General features: G+C 41.4%; 1 protein-coding gene across 13 annotated transcripts in view; it reads right to left on the minus strand.

The window, feature by feature from the left end:
• The window catches only part of ntng1a (netrin g1a), a 103,976-nt gene that overhangs the window by 26,902 nt on the left and 56,077 nt on the right, over positions 1-20,997 (minus strand). For all 13 annotated transcript variants that reach the window (XM_071485852.1, XM_071485843.1, XM_071485853.1 and 10 more), the window contains exon 4: positions 2,576-2,748. In XM_071485852.1, coding sequence (XP_071341953.1) covers positions 2,576-2,748 — 173 coding nt within the window. The remainder of the gene's footprint in view (positions 1-2,575; positions 2,749-20,997) is intronic.

Raw genomic sequence — 20,997 nt, forward strand, 5'->3', positions numbered from 1 at the left:
TTGCCATTAACAAATATTGCAAAGTCTACATGTGAAGCATTACACCTGGATCACATGCAGAGAGGACTGTGTGACACTATGGAGGAGCAGCTGTTGCTTTTTCTGTTAGGGATCGAAATAAACAACGAGTGTTCTAAAGAAAACCAGGAAATGGAGATTATAATATAGTTCTATATTATAAATTTGCTTGGCTTGTGAAAAGCTGTCTTCCTTCTAGTCAAGGTAAGTTGATCTATAACCCAACATCACAAACACTGGGTCTCATTCATATTCTTATCCTAAATCTCTCCTAGATTTGCTGATGAGTCAGATTCAGGAGACTCCTGTTTGTGAGGAGTTGTGTGTTCATGAGACGTGATCATTAACATGAACAAAACCCCTACATCGCCACACAAGATCCCAGTTCTGCTCTGTTTTTTTCATTCATGAAAACAATGTCATGCAAGAATACAATTAAGAAGGTTACACTGCAGAGCTTCAAATCCCACTGTCGCACCCAGCAGACAGAACATATTTAGCAGTGGAGGTAGTTGAATTAGTGGAGCCAAAACAATTAGAAAATGTGAACATGAAGATGAATCATTTGCTTTTGCTTCCAAAGAACAAATCTGTTAATATGTCAAATATAGGCCCACATGAAGAGAGGCACGCCAGAGCCCAGGATGACGTCACACAATGTGACATCACCAACAAGACATAAGACAAAAGGACTTGGAACACTTTCTTCAGCTAAAGTGGGAGCAAATTATAATTCTATCCTACATTAACAGAGCAGCTGCAGCTGGAGAACCTTATTCTTCAGCTCTAACACATTTAGTATGTAAGTGCAAAGTACTAGCAGTCTGCTGCTAGTTCAAATGGATGGATCATATATGGAACTATGACCACTGCACATGGATGTAATGGAGTAGGTTTATTATTATAGACCAGGGGTGTTCTCAGTGATGATGACTGGGAACCATACATGCTTGTTGGGGTGGTACCTATGTTCTATCTTGTTTCTTCCTGGAGTGAAAGAACTGCATGATGGAGTCACTGGTGCTGTCTCTCATCACTGTTTACAACCACGAACAGGAAAGCAGGACATAAGTATTTGGACAGCTACACATTTTTTGTTCTTCAGGCTCTGAGCTTCAGCACTTTCAATTTGAAATAAAATAAGAGATTCTACATTATAGTACCAAGTTTCAGCTTTGATTTGTGTTGATTTACATCAACAGTGCCCAAAATTCTGGGGTTTCAAAAATAATTCTTGTAAATTAAAAAAAAGGCTTCAGTGGAAAATCTTGGACTTCAGTGCCCCTCCTCCTGCAGCTGGAAGAGCAAAACATCTGCTACACACTGTCCATTCTAGTTGTTTAACACAGGTTTTTACACTCTGAATTTGACAGAGTCATAAGATTATAAAAAAATACTAAAAAAATACTAAAAAAATTATTTAAAAAAAACACCTAAAATCATGCAGTCATAAATAATCATCCCTAGAATATTGTGCTCAGTTACTGCTGTTGACAGTTACTGCTGTTTCATGTAGCTGTTTCATGAGGTCTACAAGTCACATCCCCTGTTGAATCTAAGTTACAAAAACTTGAAATTGAAAGGTAACGTAAAATAAAACCTCGACACTGCACACACACACAGATGAGAGAGCGTGCAAGGTCTTGTCAGTCAAAGCACTGACTTGATGTCACAGGTGTTTTGTAGGATGAGAAGATGGGAAGGCTCCTGCTGCTGCTGCAGATGCTACTGAGCAGTCTTTGCTTAAACTTGTGTTGACACTGGGGTCAGGTATAGGACTCAGGTACGATAAGCTGCTGTACCTGCTGGATACTAACACTTTTTGTGTATCAAGTAGCACAAAAATGTAATGGACTTTTCTTTTAATACTTGCACTATGATCTTTGTGTGCCCAGTTTGTTTAGTGACTGGCTGCACTGTGTGGTTTCACCATAAGTCAGCACTGTCCCATATTTAGCAAAACTTAACATGATTTAGGAAACGTTTCTCCAGTGCCAGCAACTCTGAAGAAGATTCATTATGTCAGAATAACCCTGTTTTATTAGGCTAAGTCATCTGTGTAGATTCTCAGTCATCCGGGTGATGACAGTCTAGTTGTCTTCAACTCTAGCACTTAAGAATAGGCTAAGTCACAACACTTTAGCTAAATCACACTGTGGTCTTGAATTTGGACACATTTGTTTCCATGGGAGAGATTACATATCAAAACTACAAAAGTAGACTACCGTCTTTTATCTCTTTGAAACATTGTTAATTACTTCATGATGCTTTCAAACCTCACAACTCAATATCTCACAGTTAACATGGTGATCGTCAGAACTCTCAGAGATGACACACAGGACACGGCTAATTGGGATTCAACTGTTATCACTTGTCTGTGCAGATGCCTTTGTTATTCAAAGTCAAAATTTCACAGGAAATCTTCATTATTATGTCAAGACCTTGTATTTTTAAGACCTATACTAATTCTTGCTCTCCCATGTGACCAATCATTTTAACTAGTCTTTGTGTATGTATGTGTGTGTGTGTGTGTGTGTGTGTGTGTGTGTGTACTCACAGATATTAGCCGTGCCCTTGGGGATGGGCAGGTAGGAGCCCGCACTCCACGCTCGCCCATGGTAATCCCTCTTACAGCGGCCGCAGTCAGGCCCAGTGGTGTTGTGTTCACACTCACAGCTCAACTTCTCTTTGTCATATACACAGCTGTTGGCATGAAGGTTGCACTTGCACCTGTCAAGGGGGGGGGGGGGCATTCAGGAGGGGGAGGGGAAGGAAAAAGGACAACCATGTCAACATGAGTGAATTTTATGGAACTGAATGAAAAACTGACAGCTTTTATTTTGTTGGACAATCCTGCTGAAGGGCAGCATGTCCTTGACTGGTGGTGGCACTGGACCAGTCAGACCGGCTCGATGCTTCTTCATCTTCGAGCTTCAAGAGGAGCCAGTTCAAAAGGAGGCAGCCACTGCAAGAACAAATCTGACATCAGTATTTCCTTGCCTCTTTTTCTGCCCTCCCCACTCAGGACAGCAGCTCAGTTTTAACTGTCCCACTGGAAGATGCATAATTGTAGTACAGCCACAGTTGATGGACGAGGGAAGAGAGCAAAACAAAGAGGGCTGATGAAAACAAGCCCAGTTAAACTGTGGAACAAGACAAAGGAGAATGAAGGCTTCGTTCTCAGCGAATAGCTCAGAGTTAGCCAGAGGGCGGCATGGAGCACAGGCTCCAGTCTCCAAGACAAATTAATATGAGAGGAGAACTCAGAAGCATATTTTCAGTCTGGAAGGAGGGACTCCCTTAAGGTGCACTAAATCCTCATTCACATCCTCCTCACCAGAACCTTCATTTAACAATAAACTCAGCAAGTTCATTTTCTGCTGTGGCTCGATGAGTACTGAGGGGATAGCTATCTGTTAAATTAATTTATGATCCTCATGCAGCATAATGTACTCTGAGGAATACAGAGAAGTTTGAATTGCTAGACCTCTTTTTAAGAACTTTACAACAGCATGACTGAGTGCAGAAAAAGGTTGTGATAAAGCTTTGGACAATTCATTTCAAGACAGTCCAGTGGGATTTAAATGGTTAGTTAATATTAGATGTACCGGTAGGCTTGTGAACAGAACGCTCCTTTTCACACAGTATTCAATTATTTTGTCCATTACCTACTGACTTCAAGCGTTAACACAATAACTGAGCTGGAGCTTGAAATGACATACACTAAAACATGATTCTATAAGATAACCTTACTGTTATCAAAGCGTACCATGAGTCATGATGCAGCGCCAATGCCAGCACTGGCTGCAACTTCAAATAAAGACGGGAAATCTGACTTCCAACAGACATGACTCATCATAGATTAATGGTGCCGTGGATGTGTTTGTTTATTTTAGGAAAAATGCAGAGAGGCAGACAAAACTATTCAAGCCTGTCTGAGAGCGCCCTTCCATTCAGCTGTTCTGTCTTTTGGAGACTGGGAGCCAGGTGAAAGGCAGCTCTGCACTGGTTCTCACAGCAGAGGGAGGACGACACAGGGAAGGAGCTGAGGAGGGAGATGACACAGATAGACCCACAGTTGTGTTTGCTAACGTCTCAGTGAGAAAGTCCAGTGACAGCTGGCCTCCATCACCCTGTCCATTCTGCTTCTCCACAGCTTAGCTTGATCCTTGAATTAATATGATTATTTAGAGGAAAAGCACAATCTTAAACCACTCACTGCTTCTTGACCTTGATACTCAAACTGCTGTTTGCCCCAAATTCAAAAGCTGCGTGCTGTGACTGGGTTAGAGTCCGATAGCTGGTTTTACTTTAGATCCAGCTCCAGGTTGATAAAACACCTGGTTTCAAAGAGTTCAGAGGCTGTGAAATCTTTCGTCAGACTTTGTTCTGCAATGAATGTACAGAACATTTAGGCTTCTTAGGCTCCTTATTTCTATTTAGCAATGATCATAGATTTCACTCAGTAATGCTTTACAGCTGTGTGATGACTTGTTTCAGTACCAAGTAGTGTAAAAGGTAACACTCCATTACTCTGACAGGTTGAGGGTCCGTTTGTTCGCTGCTGTAGCAGCAGCTTGATGGATGGTTGATATCAGTGTGAGTGTCTTAGCTTGGTGCAGGGGATGACGGTGTGAGGAGGCAGTTACAGTGTTGTCAACACAACAGTTATATTTCTTTTATGACTCCTTCTGTTTTTCAAAAATCCACCTAGTGACAAATCCAGGGACTACATGGGACCTTAAGTCTGTTTCTCTTAAGAGTCACTATTTATCAGTTGACCAATCAGCAGCCAGATGTGTGAATGGCTTTGAATGTGTGTATCTAATGACCAATCACTGATTCCCATTGTTTGTCTGGGGAACTCTTCTTTGCTTTTAGGCCTGTGAATATTCTCATTTGTCCAGGTCATAGTATCTCAAAGGAGTTTTAAATCAAAAGCAACTGGACTTGGTTATGACCAGGCTGGTCAGGTGTGAGAAAGAACTGATGAAGCCTCTTGGATGACAGGTGAAACGTCTTCCTAGACAAATAACCAAGTCCAGTTGCTTTCGATTTAAAACTCCTTCGAGATTCTTTGCTTTTGTTCTGACGGATTCAACAATTCAACAAGTCCAGGGTCTGGATCCCTGTGACACTTCAGTTCCACAGTCTGCACCTTAGACTGTAACTAAAGATGAGTTCTATAAAATTGAGCAGTACAGTTGTCATGAAGGAGGAAATTAGATCTAGAGACCAGAACAGTTTTTGTACCAGGCTGTAAACATGTTTATTTCTGCTGTAAAGTTGGACATTTGAACATGGGAGTCTACGGGGACAGACTCACTGTTGGAGCCAGACTCTAGTGGTCATTAGAGGAACTGCAGCTTTTAGCTATTCACTGGAGACCTGGAGGTTGATGCTTGGTCTGTGCAACAGACGTCAGGTAGATTTACAAGTTAGCAACAAGTTAGACCAACACTCAAACTGTAGTGTCGCTGCCTTCTGAGCCAACAGAGACTCAACCAACTCTTTTTGTTTCAGTGAAGCAGTTAGTTACAAATGTTGAAGGCTGATATAAAAAGATTTAGATTAGACATCCTGGTGAGACCCTCGTGATTAACAATAGGGTTTTCAACTACATGACACTGTTAATATTACTGCCAGTGTCCTCAGGCAAAGATTAAAACCTCTAATAATAAAAATGATAATAATGTTACTTTTAGTGAAGGGAAAGAAAAAGGATGCAGACAGTCTCCATGTGTGTCTGGTGAGACTGTATTTAGTGATGTTTGTCTGGTCATATCCAAACATGTGACATGTCTCATAATATTTATCTTGAACAGTTTTCCATTGCCTAATTTAGATAATGAGGCTCCCATGTTAAAAAAATACACCTGTACACTCGCTCCATGCCACAAAGAACTGAGCCTGTTTTTAGAGCAAAGGGAGGCTCTACCCAGCATTAGTGTGGTGTTGCTAATAAAGTGCTGGCTGAGTGTTTTTTTTTTTTTAATAAATAAAAGCAGAAACTCTTTTTCCATTTCACAACCACACCTTTGGAGCCTCTCGTACAGTGCACTTTGAGCTTGACTGTGACATTCTTTAGAAACACTGGATTAAATCTTCAGCTTCAGCTATCATAGTAATATCCAGTCGACACTGAGCCATCGTGGGATTGATTGAGGAAAATTGGTTCCAGTTGAGTGAACGTCCATGAGGAGCTAAAATCAAGAAGACATTAGAATCAAGTCCCACACAGGCCTGGTCCTTTCTTACCTTCTCTGTTATAAGGTCTGGCTTGTTAGTGTGTGTATGTTTGTGTGTAAGAGAAGTGGGTTGGGGATATGGTGTGAATGACTTCACATGGAGCCCTTAGTGGTTTAACCTTCAGCTTCTTTTAACATTGCCAACATTTTAATCACTGTCCAGAAATGATAGTGCTGTTGGCATAATGATGGAGACGCGGGGCCTGCAGGGGCTCATGCCCACCAGCACTGTTGTGCTGCTAATCAGCAGTGGCTCCTGAATGTAGGGACCAGGGGAAGCTCCCTCACTGCTGCACCAGCAACAACAGCTTCACAGAAGGAGCCAAGTAAACGTGTATTTAACCGCATTTTAATAGCAAATTTCCTCCAGGGTTCCGCATGTGTAGTATATTTTGTCTTCATTTCCTGTTGGGCCTGCTCAGTGGGTTGTCTTCTCATGGCTTTCCATCCGTCTTTGTATCATTCTCTTCATATCTTTCTTCTGCATCCACCTATTAGTCTGTCATTTTAACTCTGCTCCAGTATCTCCTATTCATAAATATTCATGGGGCTGTGGCATCTTTATTTTTGTGTGGTGCTCTCAGAGTGATATTGCTCAAGGTATGATTTAGTGTGCCAGCCACTGCCTGTGAGCTAAAGGTCCTGATATGTATTCAGAAAATTACCCATGAGGCTATGAGCCTAAATTGCTTGACTGACAAAAAAAGGAGGAAAAAAACTGAAGTTTTGATTCTATTTTTTCTGAAAGTAGCAAACATGTTTTATATCTAACAAAGGTTTAAAGTTCTCCTTGAAATGTGGGAGGCAGACGATATTGTTCGGTGCAAATTTATTATTTTTCTTTATCCTGGTGGAAATGCAAGCAGAGCAGCCTGTTGAGACTTAGACACAGTGCTCCGGGTAAGCTATGACCTCTGCAGTAATGGGATTCTGATTGACACTGTGGGTGCAGACGACATATTGTGCCTTCCCACTGATGATGCCAGCAACAAACAAAAACAAGGCAACATAAAGCCTTGGTTTTCATGAAAATGCCTTTTTCTTTTATATTGCTTCAACCATTATCGACAAACTTCCATTCAGCCAAGTTCATTCCCCGGTATCGCTCCATTCTGCTCGTTGTGGCTTCAAAGCCAAAATGTAACAGCCACTAATTAATAGTAATTATCTGCAATCCAAGCCCACAACATCCGCAACACACAAAGCTGCTGATCGCAACAAATTGAGCAGACTGAACTCAACATGGTCCTTAAGTGGGTTAACTAAGTGAAGCAGCAATTAAATTTCAATCTAACACCCAGGTGTTTTCATATGCAAGCCAATTGGATCAAACACTTGGTTAATAAACATTACACAATGTCTGCATTCAGTGTCTGCTGTAAATGAACAAAAACACACCAGGGGTTGTACGGGGCGGTCAGAGGGTGGTTCAGAGAACACTGGATTAATTATGCGTGATGAAAATGAAATAGAAACACAGGAGTGGCATGGAAAAGGCCTTAAGGTGTGTGTGTGTGTGTGTGTGTGTGTGCGTGTGCGTGTGCATGGTGTGTGTATGTATGCACAGATGATTTGTTCTCTGTGAAATGGATAATAGCTCAACACGCACACACACAATGAAATTTAAAGTGCAATATTTTTGTCACACAAACACACCCAGACACACACACACACACACACACACGCGCGCATTTCTATAACGTTATACCCTACTGGGCTCTTCCCCACTGACTTGCTTGCAGCTGCTGCCATTGTTGGTTTAAAGTAAATCAGCCTGCCTGCTAACATGTTGACTGCTAATTGCCTCGTCTACCTCTTTCCTCCCAGTCTGCAATGCATTGTGGGAAGTGAAAGTGAGTGAGATCTCAGCACTAGCTCTCTTGGGATGGACCCCCCCCCCCAATTATATCCTTCTTCTCCATCTCTCCTTCTCCTCTCACTGGAAAGTAGGCAGTGAGAAAAAAGTGGAGGCAGATCGTCTGTATTCCTCCTCTTAAATGTCGGTTTTTGGCTCAGTTAGTTGGTCTGAGAGAATACATTTACAGAGACAGTGGATGGAGAGACATTACACACTGGTTCAGTATATATAGTGCAGTGGGGTATATGTGGGTACATACAGGTTAACCATGTAAGAAGTAGGATATCAGTGCAAAACTTGAAAACATGAAATATCTTCAACATGTTCAGTTCGATTTAAAAGTCCTCAGTACATGATACACAACGTTTACACACGCGGCCCTCTTGAGTATTTAGCAGTCACATTAGAAACAGCTCCATCAATGTGCAGGGCTCCTTCTGAGCCTGAACTGATGACAGGAAACTTAAAGAAAACACAAGACAATCACTGATAACAGCCATGCTGTGTGCATATGCTGTGTGTGCAGATGTTGTGCATGTGTTCTTTTGTTTATATTTTATAACAGGTGCACTGTCAGTCCAGGAAATGAGTCAAGGCCAGAGACGGCAAATGACAGATTTCATCACAGTTTGTAAAGATGCAAAAATACATGTAGGAGCGTTACGTGTCTACAGGAGCTGCAGTCATAACTGCTTAGCTGCAGTCTGGCTGTGCAGCCAAGCTATATTGGTACATAATGGAAAAGTGATCTGCTTAAGTAGCCAATTAGGTCTCAGAGAAGCACACACAGTGACCCAGATGCAGCAAAAGTGCAGCACTTCAAGTTTTTTTAATGATTGTTTTGGTGAGCTGATGAATGGTTCTTGTTTCTGTTGTTCCATTGAAAATAATTTATTATAAACTGCAAATGTAATAAGATAACAATGAATAGTTCTCTTTAACACACTACCAAGATAGCATTTTAGTTCAGGTCATCTCCGGTTCCTTGCATTGAGGTAAAAAAAAAGCATTACTAATGTATGGAGTTGGACATACTATCCAAGCAGAAGTCAATCAAGAGGTCTTTACTGCCTCTGACATGCCAAGCCAGTTCAATAGAATCGACATGCGGGGCCTCACTGATACTGCTCTCAGCTAAAGACTATTGGCGACAGAAAATGCACTGCAGAGGAGTGACAGAGCTCCACCACTGGGAGGATGGTGTGATACAGATTCAAGGCGAGGCCAGGTGGAGAAGTGACCATGACTGATCTTGCCATTTCATAAGCGACATCACAGACTGGAGCCATTTAAGGAAGTAACTCCCCAAAGATGAGGCAGCATTGATAAGTTTGGGTCAGAAGCTTGTTCGGAGACTGCCAGAGGTTAGACTGTGTTTGACCTCTGTGTGTATGAGAGAGAGAAAGAGAGCGCATGTGTACTGCTGCAGACCTCAGACCTCTCTCTCATTCATAACCTGTTTCTAAGCTGTTTCTGTGCAAAGAGGCATCTATTTTCTACTCAGCATCACCAGTTTATGTAACTAGTGCAGCAAAATGAAGAGTGTGTGTCATGTTTCAAATTTATACAGAAAAAAAGGAATAGATTCACACTGGTGTCACTATTTGCTTCAACTCAATGAACTCTAAGCAGCAGGTATAGGAAATAATAAAAGCCTTAATTGTCTTCTGTTATGTTGTTGCTTCTTGCTAATACCACAAGCAATAACACTGTCCCTTATTACTTAATCCTGATGTCTGGAGCAGACATTTCCCATGGCTACGCCCACCAGGGGCCAGAATCTGAAACCAGGGTAGGACCCAAAGAGCAGGTGTAATTACAGGAAATGCTGGCAGCTTCCCAGCTAGAAGAGGGTTTAACTCTTAGTGATCTCCTTTCCCTCTAAAACTCGGACGAGGTTCATTAGCATGGTTACGGTGTTCGCTGCTGTGTTGAAAACAGACAGACCAGAGGGGGCAACATTTCAACTAAATGAAATGAGAGGCTACACGGCCTCGCAGTAACTAATGAGAACAGCATGAGATGTAAAGAATCGCTTGAAGGAAGGTGTGCAGGTATGTGTGTGTGTGTGAGTGTGTGTGAGAGACAGATGAGGAGACACTTATAAGGAAGAACTGGGTTTGTGTGTGTGTTAAATTTTGTAGGTTTTGTAATTGTGCTGCTTATAAGTGCATTTCAGGTCAGTATTTATGGACCTGAATTACTTAGGATTTGCAGCAGTTTTAGGCTCTAATGAGTCAGACAGGGGTAGGGTAATGTGTGTGGGAAGCAGCAAAGCAGCTGCAAATTTATATATTGCAATTCTGTGTGTGTGTGTGTATATGTGTGTGTGTGTGTTTTTCTACAGTGAGAGTATAGTATGCAGTTTAAGGGAGATGTCTGTTCAGCACCACAAAATCACAACACAGTGTCAATGCAGCAGTTTTCTAGACTCTGGTGAGTGAGGCAGCATTTGTCTGTATTTAATTTTGGGAATGTAGAAGGATGTAATGAAAATGTATGCGAATGTTCACAGAAACTGATTTATCATTGCAGAACATTGCAGCAAGGAAATTTAGGCTATTTAACATCTGCAAAAACAGGTGTAAAAGTTGGAGCATGTAGTTGTTTTACTGGGCAGACAGAGACATTATGTTACACACACACCCACACACACACACACTGTATTACAATGAAAACTGTGTTATTGTCAGAAACAAAGACAAGTGCAGTGAAGTAAAAGGTATGTGTAAAATGAACTGTAAGGGAGCTGTTCATTCAGCACCAGAGAACCACAACACAGGGACATGAACATGTTGTCTATCCATTTTAAGAACGTTTAAGAATCACAAAAAAATCATATTAAGGTTTTTTTAATTCCAGGAAGCCCTCTTAATTAAATCACTGACCTTTTTGCTGATTGCACTTATAAAGAACAAAGAAAGGGCTTAATAAAATGTCCTCCCTACAGCTGTCCCTCTCACACTAAGATGTATGAGTTGATTCCAGCATATGTTTTTAAACTGGTATTTCTGTTTCAGCAGCAGAGAACTCTTCAAATATGCACAGTACCCATCTCAATATTACAATCCTTAATATTTTCATCATATCAAGCCCATGTTTTGTACTATTTATGACTGCCATTGATTCTGCTGTGACCATTAAATCTAGTTACACAAATTAGTTACAAATTACCTCTCTTTATAGTGGTTTGCATTATCAGTGGTTAGTCTGCCATTTCTATGCTGTATCCAAATGGTGTACACATGCACAAGTGATTCACAGGAACTGACACAACTGGACGAAAGTCAGAGGACAACAGCCTGTGCGTAATTTCTCACATAATGACACAAAGTGGAAGAGCCAGTCCCGGTCCTTCTGAAAAGGAAGGATTGATAAATGTGTCATTTTGAATGGAACTCTTTCATTAAGACATTTTCTGTGTTATATAACCGTTTGGGTCTGTGTGTTCGGGTTGAAGCAGTTTGGAGAATGCGGAGAAGAAGAGAGGAAGGCAAAAACACATGTTCAAACGAACTCTGGGACGTCCACAAAACTCGTTGTTTATTAACTTACTACTCTTCAATCTTACCATGCCTGGTTGGACGGCTCTATCTTATCATACTTGAACAAAATAGTGGTCACACATTCCCAAAACATTACTCTGGAGTTGAGGAGCGAAAATAAAAGGAACTCAATAGCAGACGTCCATTTCCAGCAAAGTTCGTGGCTCAACAAACAGGGAACACAAGCCCGGGCTGATGACGCCGCCTCTCTAGGTAACACAACATGTCTTAAAGGCACATTTCACAATTTCGAATGTTACAGTTAACACAAGAAACTGCTGGTGTCAGGTGGCGAATGGACCACATCAGAACTCTCGAGGATTCTAACTTTCAGCAGCTCAGGAGGAGGTCTTAAATATTGTCAGTTTATTCAGATGGACTCAGCTGCAGCACCAGTGTCAGTACATACCTGCTAAAAAACCAGGAGTGACACAAATTTACACGGCCCTGCAGGTGATTTGTGGTCAGGTCAGTAAGTCAAACCTTATTGAATTCTGCCCAGACACACTAATCACCATCACCTAACATCATAATCACCATCATCTCAGTCATCACACCACATCACCACTGAGTCATCATGCTCCAGTAGGTTACATTACCTTGCTAAAGGAGCAAAGGTCTGGAAAATTCAATACAGCACTTTTTCTTTGTGTGACTGTGATTCTTTTTCTCTATTGTCAGATGCAGGTCCATTGTACGCTCCTGTTCTGCTCGAAGGCTATAGCACCGTCTGATGGTCGTGCATAATGAGCGCCTGCATTCATTGGCCTGCGCAAAAGAAAACACACTCAGAATTGATTTTCATGACTCAATGATCCCATTATCAAGCAGTTTTTATTCACCCCTCCCCCCTGTCGTCTTAAGATCAGAATCAAATATCCTGCTTGGGGAGGTTTAGGATCTTACCATGTTAGTACTGTCAGTGTGTGTGTGTGTGTGTGTGTGTGCGTGTGTGTGTGTGCTGATTTAGACAAACAGAAACCGTATGACGGTGTCAACACTTGTCCTACTGTTAAAAATGCTGTATCTGCTTCAGCTTGTGAGAGGGAAATACTGCCATATGGTGTTTTCTTCACTGACGAGGCTCTCTTCTCATGTCACCCATGCCGATATGGCCGTCTCAGTGGGACGTCTGACTGATGAAAGATGGCCAACATTTTTTTGGTATTTCTGATAAGGTTCAACACTGCTTTCTTTCACCTTTCAACCTGAGCCCTAAGGTTATGCTTCAAGTATTAAGTTCATTAGTTTCAGGACCCACAACACATCAACAAGTCACTATCACATTAATTTTGAGACACAAGTATTAAGCTATTATGAGATTATATCATCTGTCATTGGCCTCTACAAACTTCATTGCTTTATAGTAGACAAGGAGATTGCTTTACAACAAAAACCGGCCCCATCACCGTACATTAACGTCAATATTGAACAATTCTGCTAAACCTTCAAACTGCAAAAAAAAAAGGTTGTTTTTTTTTTCCACGTCCACTGCTGATTCTTTTTGAATTCTTTTTCTAAAATATCTGACTTGTAACTTATAAACACATATAGTTAGATTTAGGGAATGACTGTGTTGGGGCAAATATACTATGACATTATCAGGTATGATTAGAGTCTGGAAACTAAACACTTGGTTAAAGTTTGAATAACTGATTTTTGTTTTTTGCAGATTGTCACGGTTGGTGTATGGAGCACAGGAAGGAGCTTCCACATGCAGAGACAGAGCAGGCATGCAGGAATAGTTTAGTGATTTTAATGGAGGAGATGGTGATAGTAGACTTACAGGCAGACAGACACAGGAACAGATAACTGGAACAAAGACAGGAAGGTAAGACCCCAACAGCATTCAGAACATGACTGACATGACAATCTGGCAAATGACAGGGGAAGGTATCTCTACTGTGAGCTGACTGCCTTTGAAATAAAATAACTACACTGATAAGACCAGTCTGCTAACAGTACCTGATGAACTGCAGTTGGATATGAACACGGTTTAAACAGTCTTAGAAGAGTGTGTTAGGTTTTTCCAGATGTCATTGACTATGCACATGTTGCCAACGTCTCCCCCGCCCTGTAATAGTTGCCAAATCTTCAGTGAGGTGGTGGAGGCTGCAAGTGAAGGGGAGGTCAATGAGGGGATTAGTCATGAAACCCTGACAGGAGGGCCCATTATGCAGGCGACTGCAACCGATGAAGATGGGGGAAGACACGCTGAAAAAGGCCTCTCCATTAATGAAATGGGTCACCGCATGAATGTTGAATGTGCTCTGTGAGGAAGAGAAAATGCCTCCGATATGGTCGGTTTCTGGGCCCACAACCCCTTTTCTACACAATAGAGAGAGATGTTGCTATCTTAACTGAAAGATTAAAAGGCTTTATGAGAAATCAGATGGGAAAATGACTCATTAGAGTGAGATTGTCGTGATTTTAATGTAAATCTATAGTAAACAGTTAGTGTGTGATCATTCGGCTTGTCGTGTGGTATTAATGTATGGATCATGAAGAGAATCAAAGATGCTGCCTGCCTGTGTGTGATGGGGGGTGGAGGCATTTCAGAAGTGCACGCACACATGCAAGATCACGCATACACCCAGCCTTCGCTGCAGAAATACTGCATATGGTGCCACCACATCCCATACAATACAAACCTGTGAAGCGTGACTTGTCTGGTGATGCAGGGTGCATCACCAGTGCACTCTTCCAGTCCAAGACATAAATCCAATTTGTTGTCTGAGCTGGCTGCTAATAATGGCAAAGCCATTGGGAGAGAGATCAATGCTCAAAATATAAGATTTGCATTATGCAGCAATGCAGCAATTAATAGAAAATTACTACAATGTTGAATCAAGTTGAAGTGTAAGCTTCAGCTTCTGAAGGGAAAAATGAATGTTGCCTCATCCCTGAGAAAGGGAAGGGATTTGTTGAAGCGACGCCTCCTGTCCTCTGCTGATAAAATCTTCATGTCACTTGTGGCTTTGCTCCTCATATCTCTGGACCCTGTCGATTCCTCTGGCCTGTGATAAATAGTTATGGATTGGCTGGTACACCTTCTGTGGATTTAATGTCAGTGACATGGCAGCGTATCGCTTGATTTTATTTGTACATGAAGCTTTCAGTGACCTGATTTTATCTTACATCTGAGCTGCTCTGTATCCTTGACACTGTTCCCAGGATTAGATTTTCATGTTCATCATCACTCGGAGACACTGGTGGCTTGTTGCACTAGTGACGTGAATTATATAAAAAAAACTGTATTATTGTTTTTGTTATTACCATAATCAAAGGTACCCTGTTGAATTTTTGACCACCAGTAGCATTTCGCTGTAATGTTTTTACAATTTGTCCCCATTCAGTTTGATATGATAAATATTCCTGCTGCTGGTTTCAGGCTATTCTGCTGAACAGCAGTGGGTGCAGCGATAATGTGCAAAGAAGTGTCACACTGCGCCACAACACACCAGTAAACATGGATGTAATCTAAATAAAGATTTAAAATAATAAAACTAAAATCAGCTTTGTAGATGTTTTATTAGCAGCATAAGCGTGGACATTGATAAAAACACTGAATAAACACTGGTACTAATTTTTGTTTTGTGAAGTATTTACTGCTGATATGTCATAAAAGAAAATTATTTAACAAAAAACCTCTTTTCTTTATATATGTTTTGAAATGCAGTGTATCTTAAAACTAACTCTACAGGGGAGAAACAGCCATTTTCACCTCAGTAATCTGCTTCTAAAATCACTAGTAATTTTAGAGTTCTGTCTGTGTGAGGAGCAGAAATTGCCTCTGTCACATCACTGGCTTTCCTCACACAAACTACACCTACAGAGGTTTCTACATGCTGCCCTCTTTAGAAATACTGCGTCAGCTGCAGGGACTACATTCAGGCAAGAAACAACTAAAAGGAAACACTCTGCTGTTTGTGTTATGAATATTAAAAAAAATGAAATGTCAGGGGCCTCGTGAAAGTACAGTACAATAGGTTTAAGCTGGATTGTCTGTGGAAAGGGGAAAATCAGCAAACAGAGACTAAGCAGTGAAAATCCATCCTGCCATTTGTATGTGAGAGTGGTCGGCAGTGTGGAGAAGGACAGGAGGTTTTTAAAGACAAGAGCATGTGCTTGGAAAAAGGGTAGTTGTAAACAGTCTGGGACTTGAAAGTCCACCTTAGCTCTCACACTCACATTCACCTAAAAGACGCACAGAATGGATAAAATGTGCTGCCCTTGAACACTGAGAATAAAGTTTCTCTGAGTTGTAACAAAACACATTCAAAATACCCTTTTTCTCATAACTACAGCAACACTCAGAACACCAAACAACTTGTTTTTCTTCATAAAGAACCTTTCATTTTTCAAAGCTTAGATGTATTTTTCTTTTTCTCACTTTTCCATCCACATTGTACTGAGTCTGAATGAGCTGAATGACACTGATATAATAGTTTTCCACTGAGATATTTATATATACACATGTCTATGAGGCATGCTGCTTTCCCAGTCAAGATAATAAAATGCCCATTTTCTCTCAGTCACTGTGTTGTTCATGCCTTGGGTTAGGTAAGATTCCCCTCTGAAGCTCCATTTTTACTGTGTATCTTACAACACCAGGTGCACCAGGTCATTTAACCAAGCAGCAAACTCCAGGTCTGAAACATGAAGCTGCAGTTCCTCTAATGACCACTAGAGTCTGGCTCCAGCAGTGAGTCAGTCCCCATAGACTCCCATGTTCAAATTCTGAGCAAAAATAAACATTTTACAGCCTGGTATAAAAAACAGTTTTGGTCTTTATAGCCAGTTTCCTCCTTCATGACAACTGTAAAGGGGTGAGTTTTAATATAACTCACCTGTTTACATTTTATTTAGGCTTAACTGGGCAGTGAAAGTGACCGCTCAACCGTGTTTGTGGTGTTGGAGCCTTTTGGAGGATTTTTCATTCAAATATCAGGCAGAAAATTTGACTTGCTGTTGGTTAATTGACTAACAGAGCATGAGGAAGTCTGTGCTCCTGTTTTATGAGGTGAGTGAAATTCTAGTATTATTTTATTTATATATTAGCACTAATTAGCAGGTATCAATGTCTGCGCTCATTGTACCAAGCTTGTTAAATCGCTCATTAGCCAGCAAATGAATTAGCATTGGGTTAGCCTTCAAGCAAGATACCCAGCTGCCTAGCTGTGCTAACAATGCTAATGAGCGTGTATGCTTGCTTGCCACAGTTATCAAACCTGCAGGCACTGAAGTCTCAGCTCCACACATGACTCACCTCTTTGACCATTTTTGGATTAGCTGGGAGTTAGGGGTGGAGTCGGGCACTGCCAAGGTAGCTAACACTGAGCTTCAAAACGGCTCTTCAGAAACCTTCAGAAAGGCTCTTCAAAAGCATGCAAACATTTGGTAACTGCCACAAAGTACAGCTGAAGCTGTCATTTTGTCAGTTTTGCTAGTTTTGCTTGGTCATAATCCAACCTGATATATGGCCCGCTGATGATGCTAAATAAAAAGTTGTCATTTATCAATCAGTCAATTCATTCTCTGGACACGACAGATATCTATACCAAATTTCATGGAAATCCATCCAGTAGTTGTTGAGCTATTTCTGGACAGACTAACAGACATTGCCACACACAGAGCCACACCACTAGCATGGTTTCAAATGTAGCCACTCTCCTTAATAAAAGCTAATTAAACATCTGAACCACAGCTTGATTGACAGGAAAAACATCACCACACAGAATATTTTTGTCCCACCATCAAGGAGTGTGCTCCATTTTTGTCCATTGCCATACAGGACACAGATGATGTGACGATGGTCCGATGTTGCCAGCAGCCAAACACAGATGACTCTGCACAGGCAGCTGTGGCCCCTAGATAGAGTGCACTGTTACTGCCACTGTGATGCCCTTCTAATTTTGTTGGTTTGTTTTTACCTTCATGGTTCACATGTGTATTGCCTGAGGAGGCTTTTGCTGCTGGGAATATCCAATTAATTGGATAGAAGGGGTCAGTTTCTATATTAATAGTGCCTCATGCAGAAACACACCCACCACAGCTGGCTCTAGATGGGAATATGTTTGAGTAAATGGTTAAATGAGTAAATGCTCAGTGCAAGTAAAGTACTGGCAACAAATCCCACATTACAGTTCCCATTTTCTAAAGTGAGAAGTCAAAGCAGGAGCTGCATGAGGACAAGAAGGGGACCGCAGGTGGCTTTGTGTTGAGACTGCTTAAAACTGGAACTAATACATCATATTAGGATTTATTTCATGCAGGCATTTTTCTCAGTTTGCCAGCTTGTCCCTGCTTCTCTGTAGCTGTAGGTTGATCCCAAAAACTTTGCAATACTGTTGTCCACGCTTATGCATACTTCTCAAAGACCTGATAGCCTCCTCAAGCCGGCACTTCCTCAGCATAGGCACAGGTTGGGCAAAAAGTTCCTGCCCCAACACATAAAAATTTATTTTCAACCTGAAAGACGTCAGCTAGAGACAAACCCAGAGAGGTGGATCAAAGGCAGAGAGGTGGAGATTTGGCCTGGACCGAAGTCTGGAGTGGCAGAGGTTGTAGATGTTGATGGAAGGAGAAAGAAAGAGACAAAGGGAATAGGCAGGCAGCCGGGGCTGTTGGGTAGTGTCTGAGTCTGACTGAGTTCTGTCAGTGCCAAGTAACACAGATGCAAGGAGATACAGATGTGCTGAGGTAATGTGTCATACTGAGATAAATAAAGGTTCATAACTGGTCAAAAGCAGAACACCCTCTCATTGATAACCAACCAAGATCAGATCAGATGTTTGCTCAGATCCTCTAGCTGCCAGATGGGGTACTGATGGGCCTCAATCCTCATATCAGAGTTAAACCCACTCGCTTATCCCACTTATCTTACGGTAAACTCATCTGAAGGTAGTCAAAGCTGATATCTCGTAACAAAGATACTAAATCTTAGCAAGTAACTATGAACCTTAAATGAGAAGAGTTCAATTGGAAGGTTCATGGACCAGTTGATAAACCATCCTACACTTCCTCTCCCACTGGACAAACAAGTGTAGGAGGGCAGCTCAGAGCTTCAGGCTGGGCTGACTCAAACGTGGCGGAAATAAATAAAAGAAACATTTCCCTGCACAATTTGAAGTCAGATTAGCAGGGAGAGGGAAGGGCAGACGCAGGCCAAAGAACAACAGAATTTTAAAATGTGCTTGTATTTTTTTTTTTTTTTTTTTTTATCTGATCACTCCCAAAAGGCCAACATCACACAGAGAATGAGGATCACTGCAATACAAAGTAAAACAATCGTCGACATAAACATGATGAAAAACAGTTTATGTTACTATTCATGTGCAGTGGTGGAAAGTTACTAAGTACTGAGAACAATTATGAGGTAACTGTAATTTACTTGAGTGCTCCACATTTCAGAGAGAAGCTTTTTACTTCATTACCTGACATTATCTGACGGCTGTGGTCATGAGTAAGCTGCTTCACAGATCACAGGTGCCTATGAGTTATTAGCAATTGCACCAAAGAGGTTACTCGATATTTTCCAAAGGTAAAGACTGGAGAGAAGTCAAATTTGTGGTGTACAGCTTTGTTTTTCTTCTTTTCTACCCCATTCATCTGTCAACACAATGACAGAATGTTTCACTATCTTGGTCGTGGGTTTCAAACACTTTCTGTAATAAAAGCAGAAATCTTATCAGATGGGGGTCAGTGATCTAATTAGTCTCAGTTTAGGATCCTTGATGTGATCCTTTGAGAACCAATGATCTACTATTACTGCTGATAATTAAGAAAAGTATCTGAATTCTTCTTCCACCACTGATAACAGGTTGCTGTGAAATTACCTTACAACAAAAGACTGTAGGTACAGTGGAGTGGGTGATGATGGTCTGATGATGCCACGATATGGACACAGAGGCAGCGTGGACAGCAGAGTGACAGAATAATAGATTGGGTTGCAGAATGAATTAGGTCTATGATTACCACCACTTTACAGCTCTGGTCTTTGAGTGGCTGTGTTTCTTCTTTGATGAGTCACCCCAGGACCCTCTGCCGTCATTCCCTCCTTCCACAGTAAATATGACAGAGATGTACATTAGGCACTTTGACTTATAGCCTCATTGATTTTTGAAATACCTCACTTAACTCATTTTTGCTAAGCTAACAAAAGGCTGTAGGTCATTTGATTACAGCCATTAAACTAACATGTGGCATGGATGTTGACAGATGGTCCAACTTATCTGGACCAATCACTTGGCCTGTCCCACAAACATGGCATTCTCCCACACAGTGACTAATGCAGATTGCTGATTCAAAAAAAGACTGAAGTGCAGAGCACAGTGCAAGGTAAAGAGATGCTTATGGTGGCACAGAGAGAGAGACAGAGAGAGAGAGAGGGAGGGAGAAAGAGAGAGAGAGAAAGATAGAGGGAGAGGGAGAGAGAGAGTGAGGGAGAAAGAGAGAGAGAGTGAAGGAGAGAGAGACAGAGAGAGACAGAGAGAGACTAAGGAGGGTAGACAAGTGGAATGACTTATTCACAGGGGTAGTGGGCAGCAAGAAACATGAAATTAGCACAAATAGATTATCTGTCGACTACAGGCAGGCCTAAGAGCAAGCCAAGCACTGTGGGGGGAGAGGGGGATGGGGAAAAAAGCAGATCGACTTCTTGTTTGTTCCTCCCTTAGGGCAGAACTGATAGAGCCATCACTCACCAAATTGCTGATCTGTAGTTGAAACAGCTGTATCCAGAGCACACATGCACTGAACTACACGGCAATAAGAATGCACCAACAGCATGACCCTGTGGGACAGATCAAGTGTCTAATCTCTTACAGATGGTATATTTTGTTTGCCTCAGACAAGAACTTCCCTTTATCACACTTTGAATATTATTGAGTACAAGCAGTGCTAGACTAATGATAATTCATCCCCAGTGTAACATGCTGTATTACACTTGGCACACAAATGCAAATATGCATTGCTCTTACTATAAAACATGTAGTTAAGCAATGTCCCAAATAAATAAATAAACATATGACACTACGGATTTCATACCAGTTTTCTTATTCGATTTAAGACATTTTGGAGAATTGATTAAATCCAAACTGTTCTTGTAGGTCCAACTGACACTGTTTATCAGACTTTGCACAGCTTCAGTCACAGAAGGCTTAATCCAAGTGTTTTCACATGTGCAGGACCCCCTAGGACTCTCCAAACAGCTTGTCATGTGTAAAATGAACGACATGCTGCTGTTGATAAATGTCTCTGAAAGCTTTGTTGGCAGAGGTGAATTGTTCAGTGACTCTGGTGTGTATACCCAGTGCTAGACTGAAAA

Source organism: Trachinotus anak, unplaced genomic scaffold, assembly GCF_046630095.1.
Source record: "Trachinotus anak isolate AG129_WGS33_773 ecotype Australia unplaced genomic scaffold, CSIRO_AGI_Tana_v1 ptg000009l, whole genome shotgun sequence".
Lineage (NCBI taxonomy): Eukaryota > Metazoa > Chordata > Actinopteri > Carangiformes > Carangidae > Trachinotus > Trachinotus anak.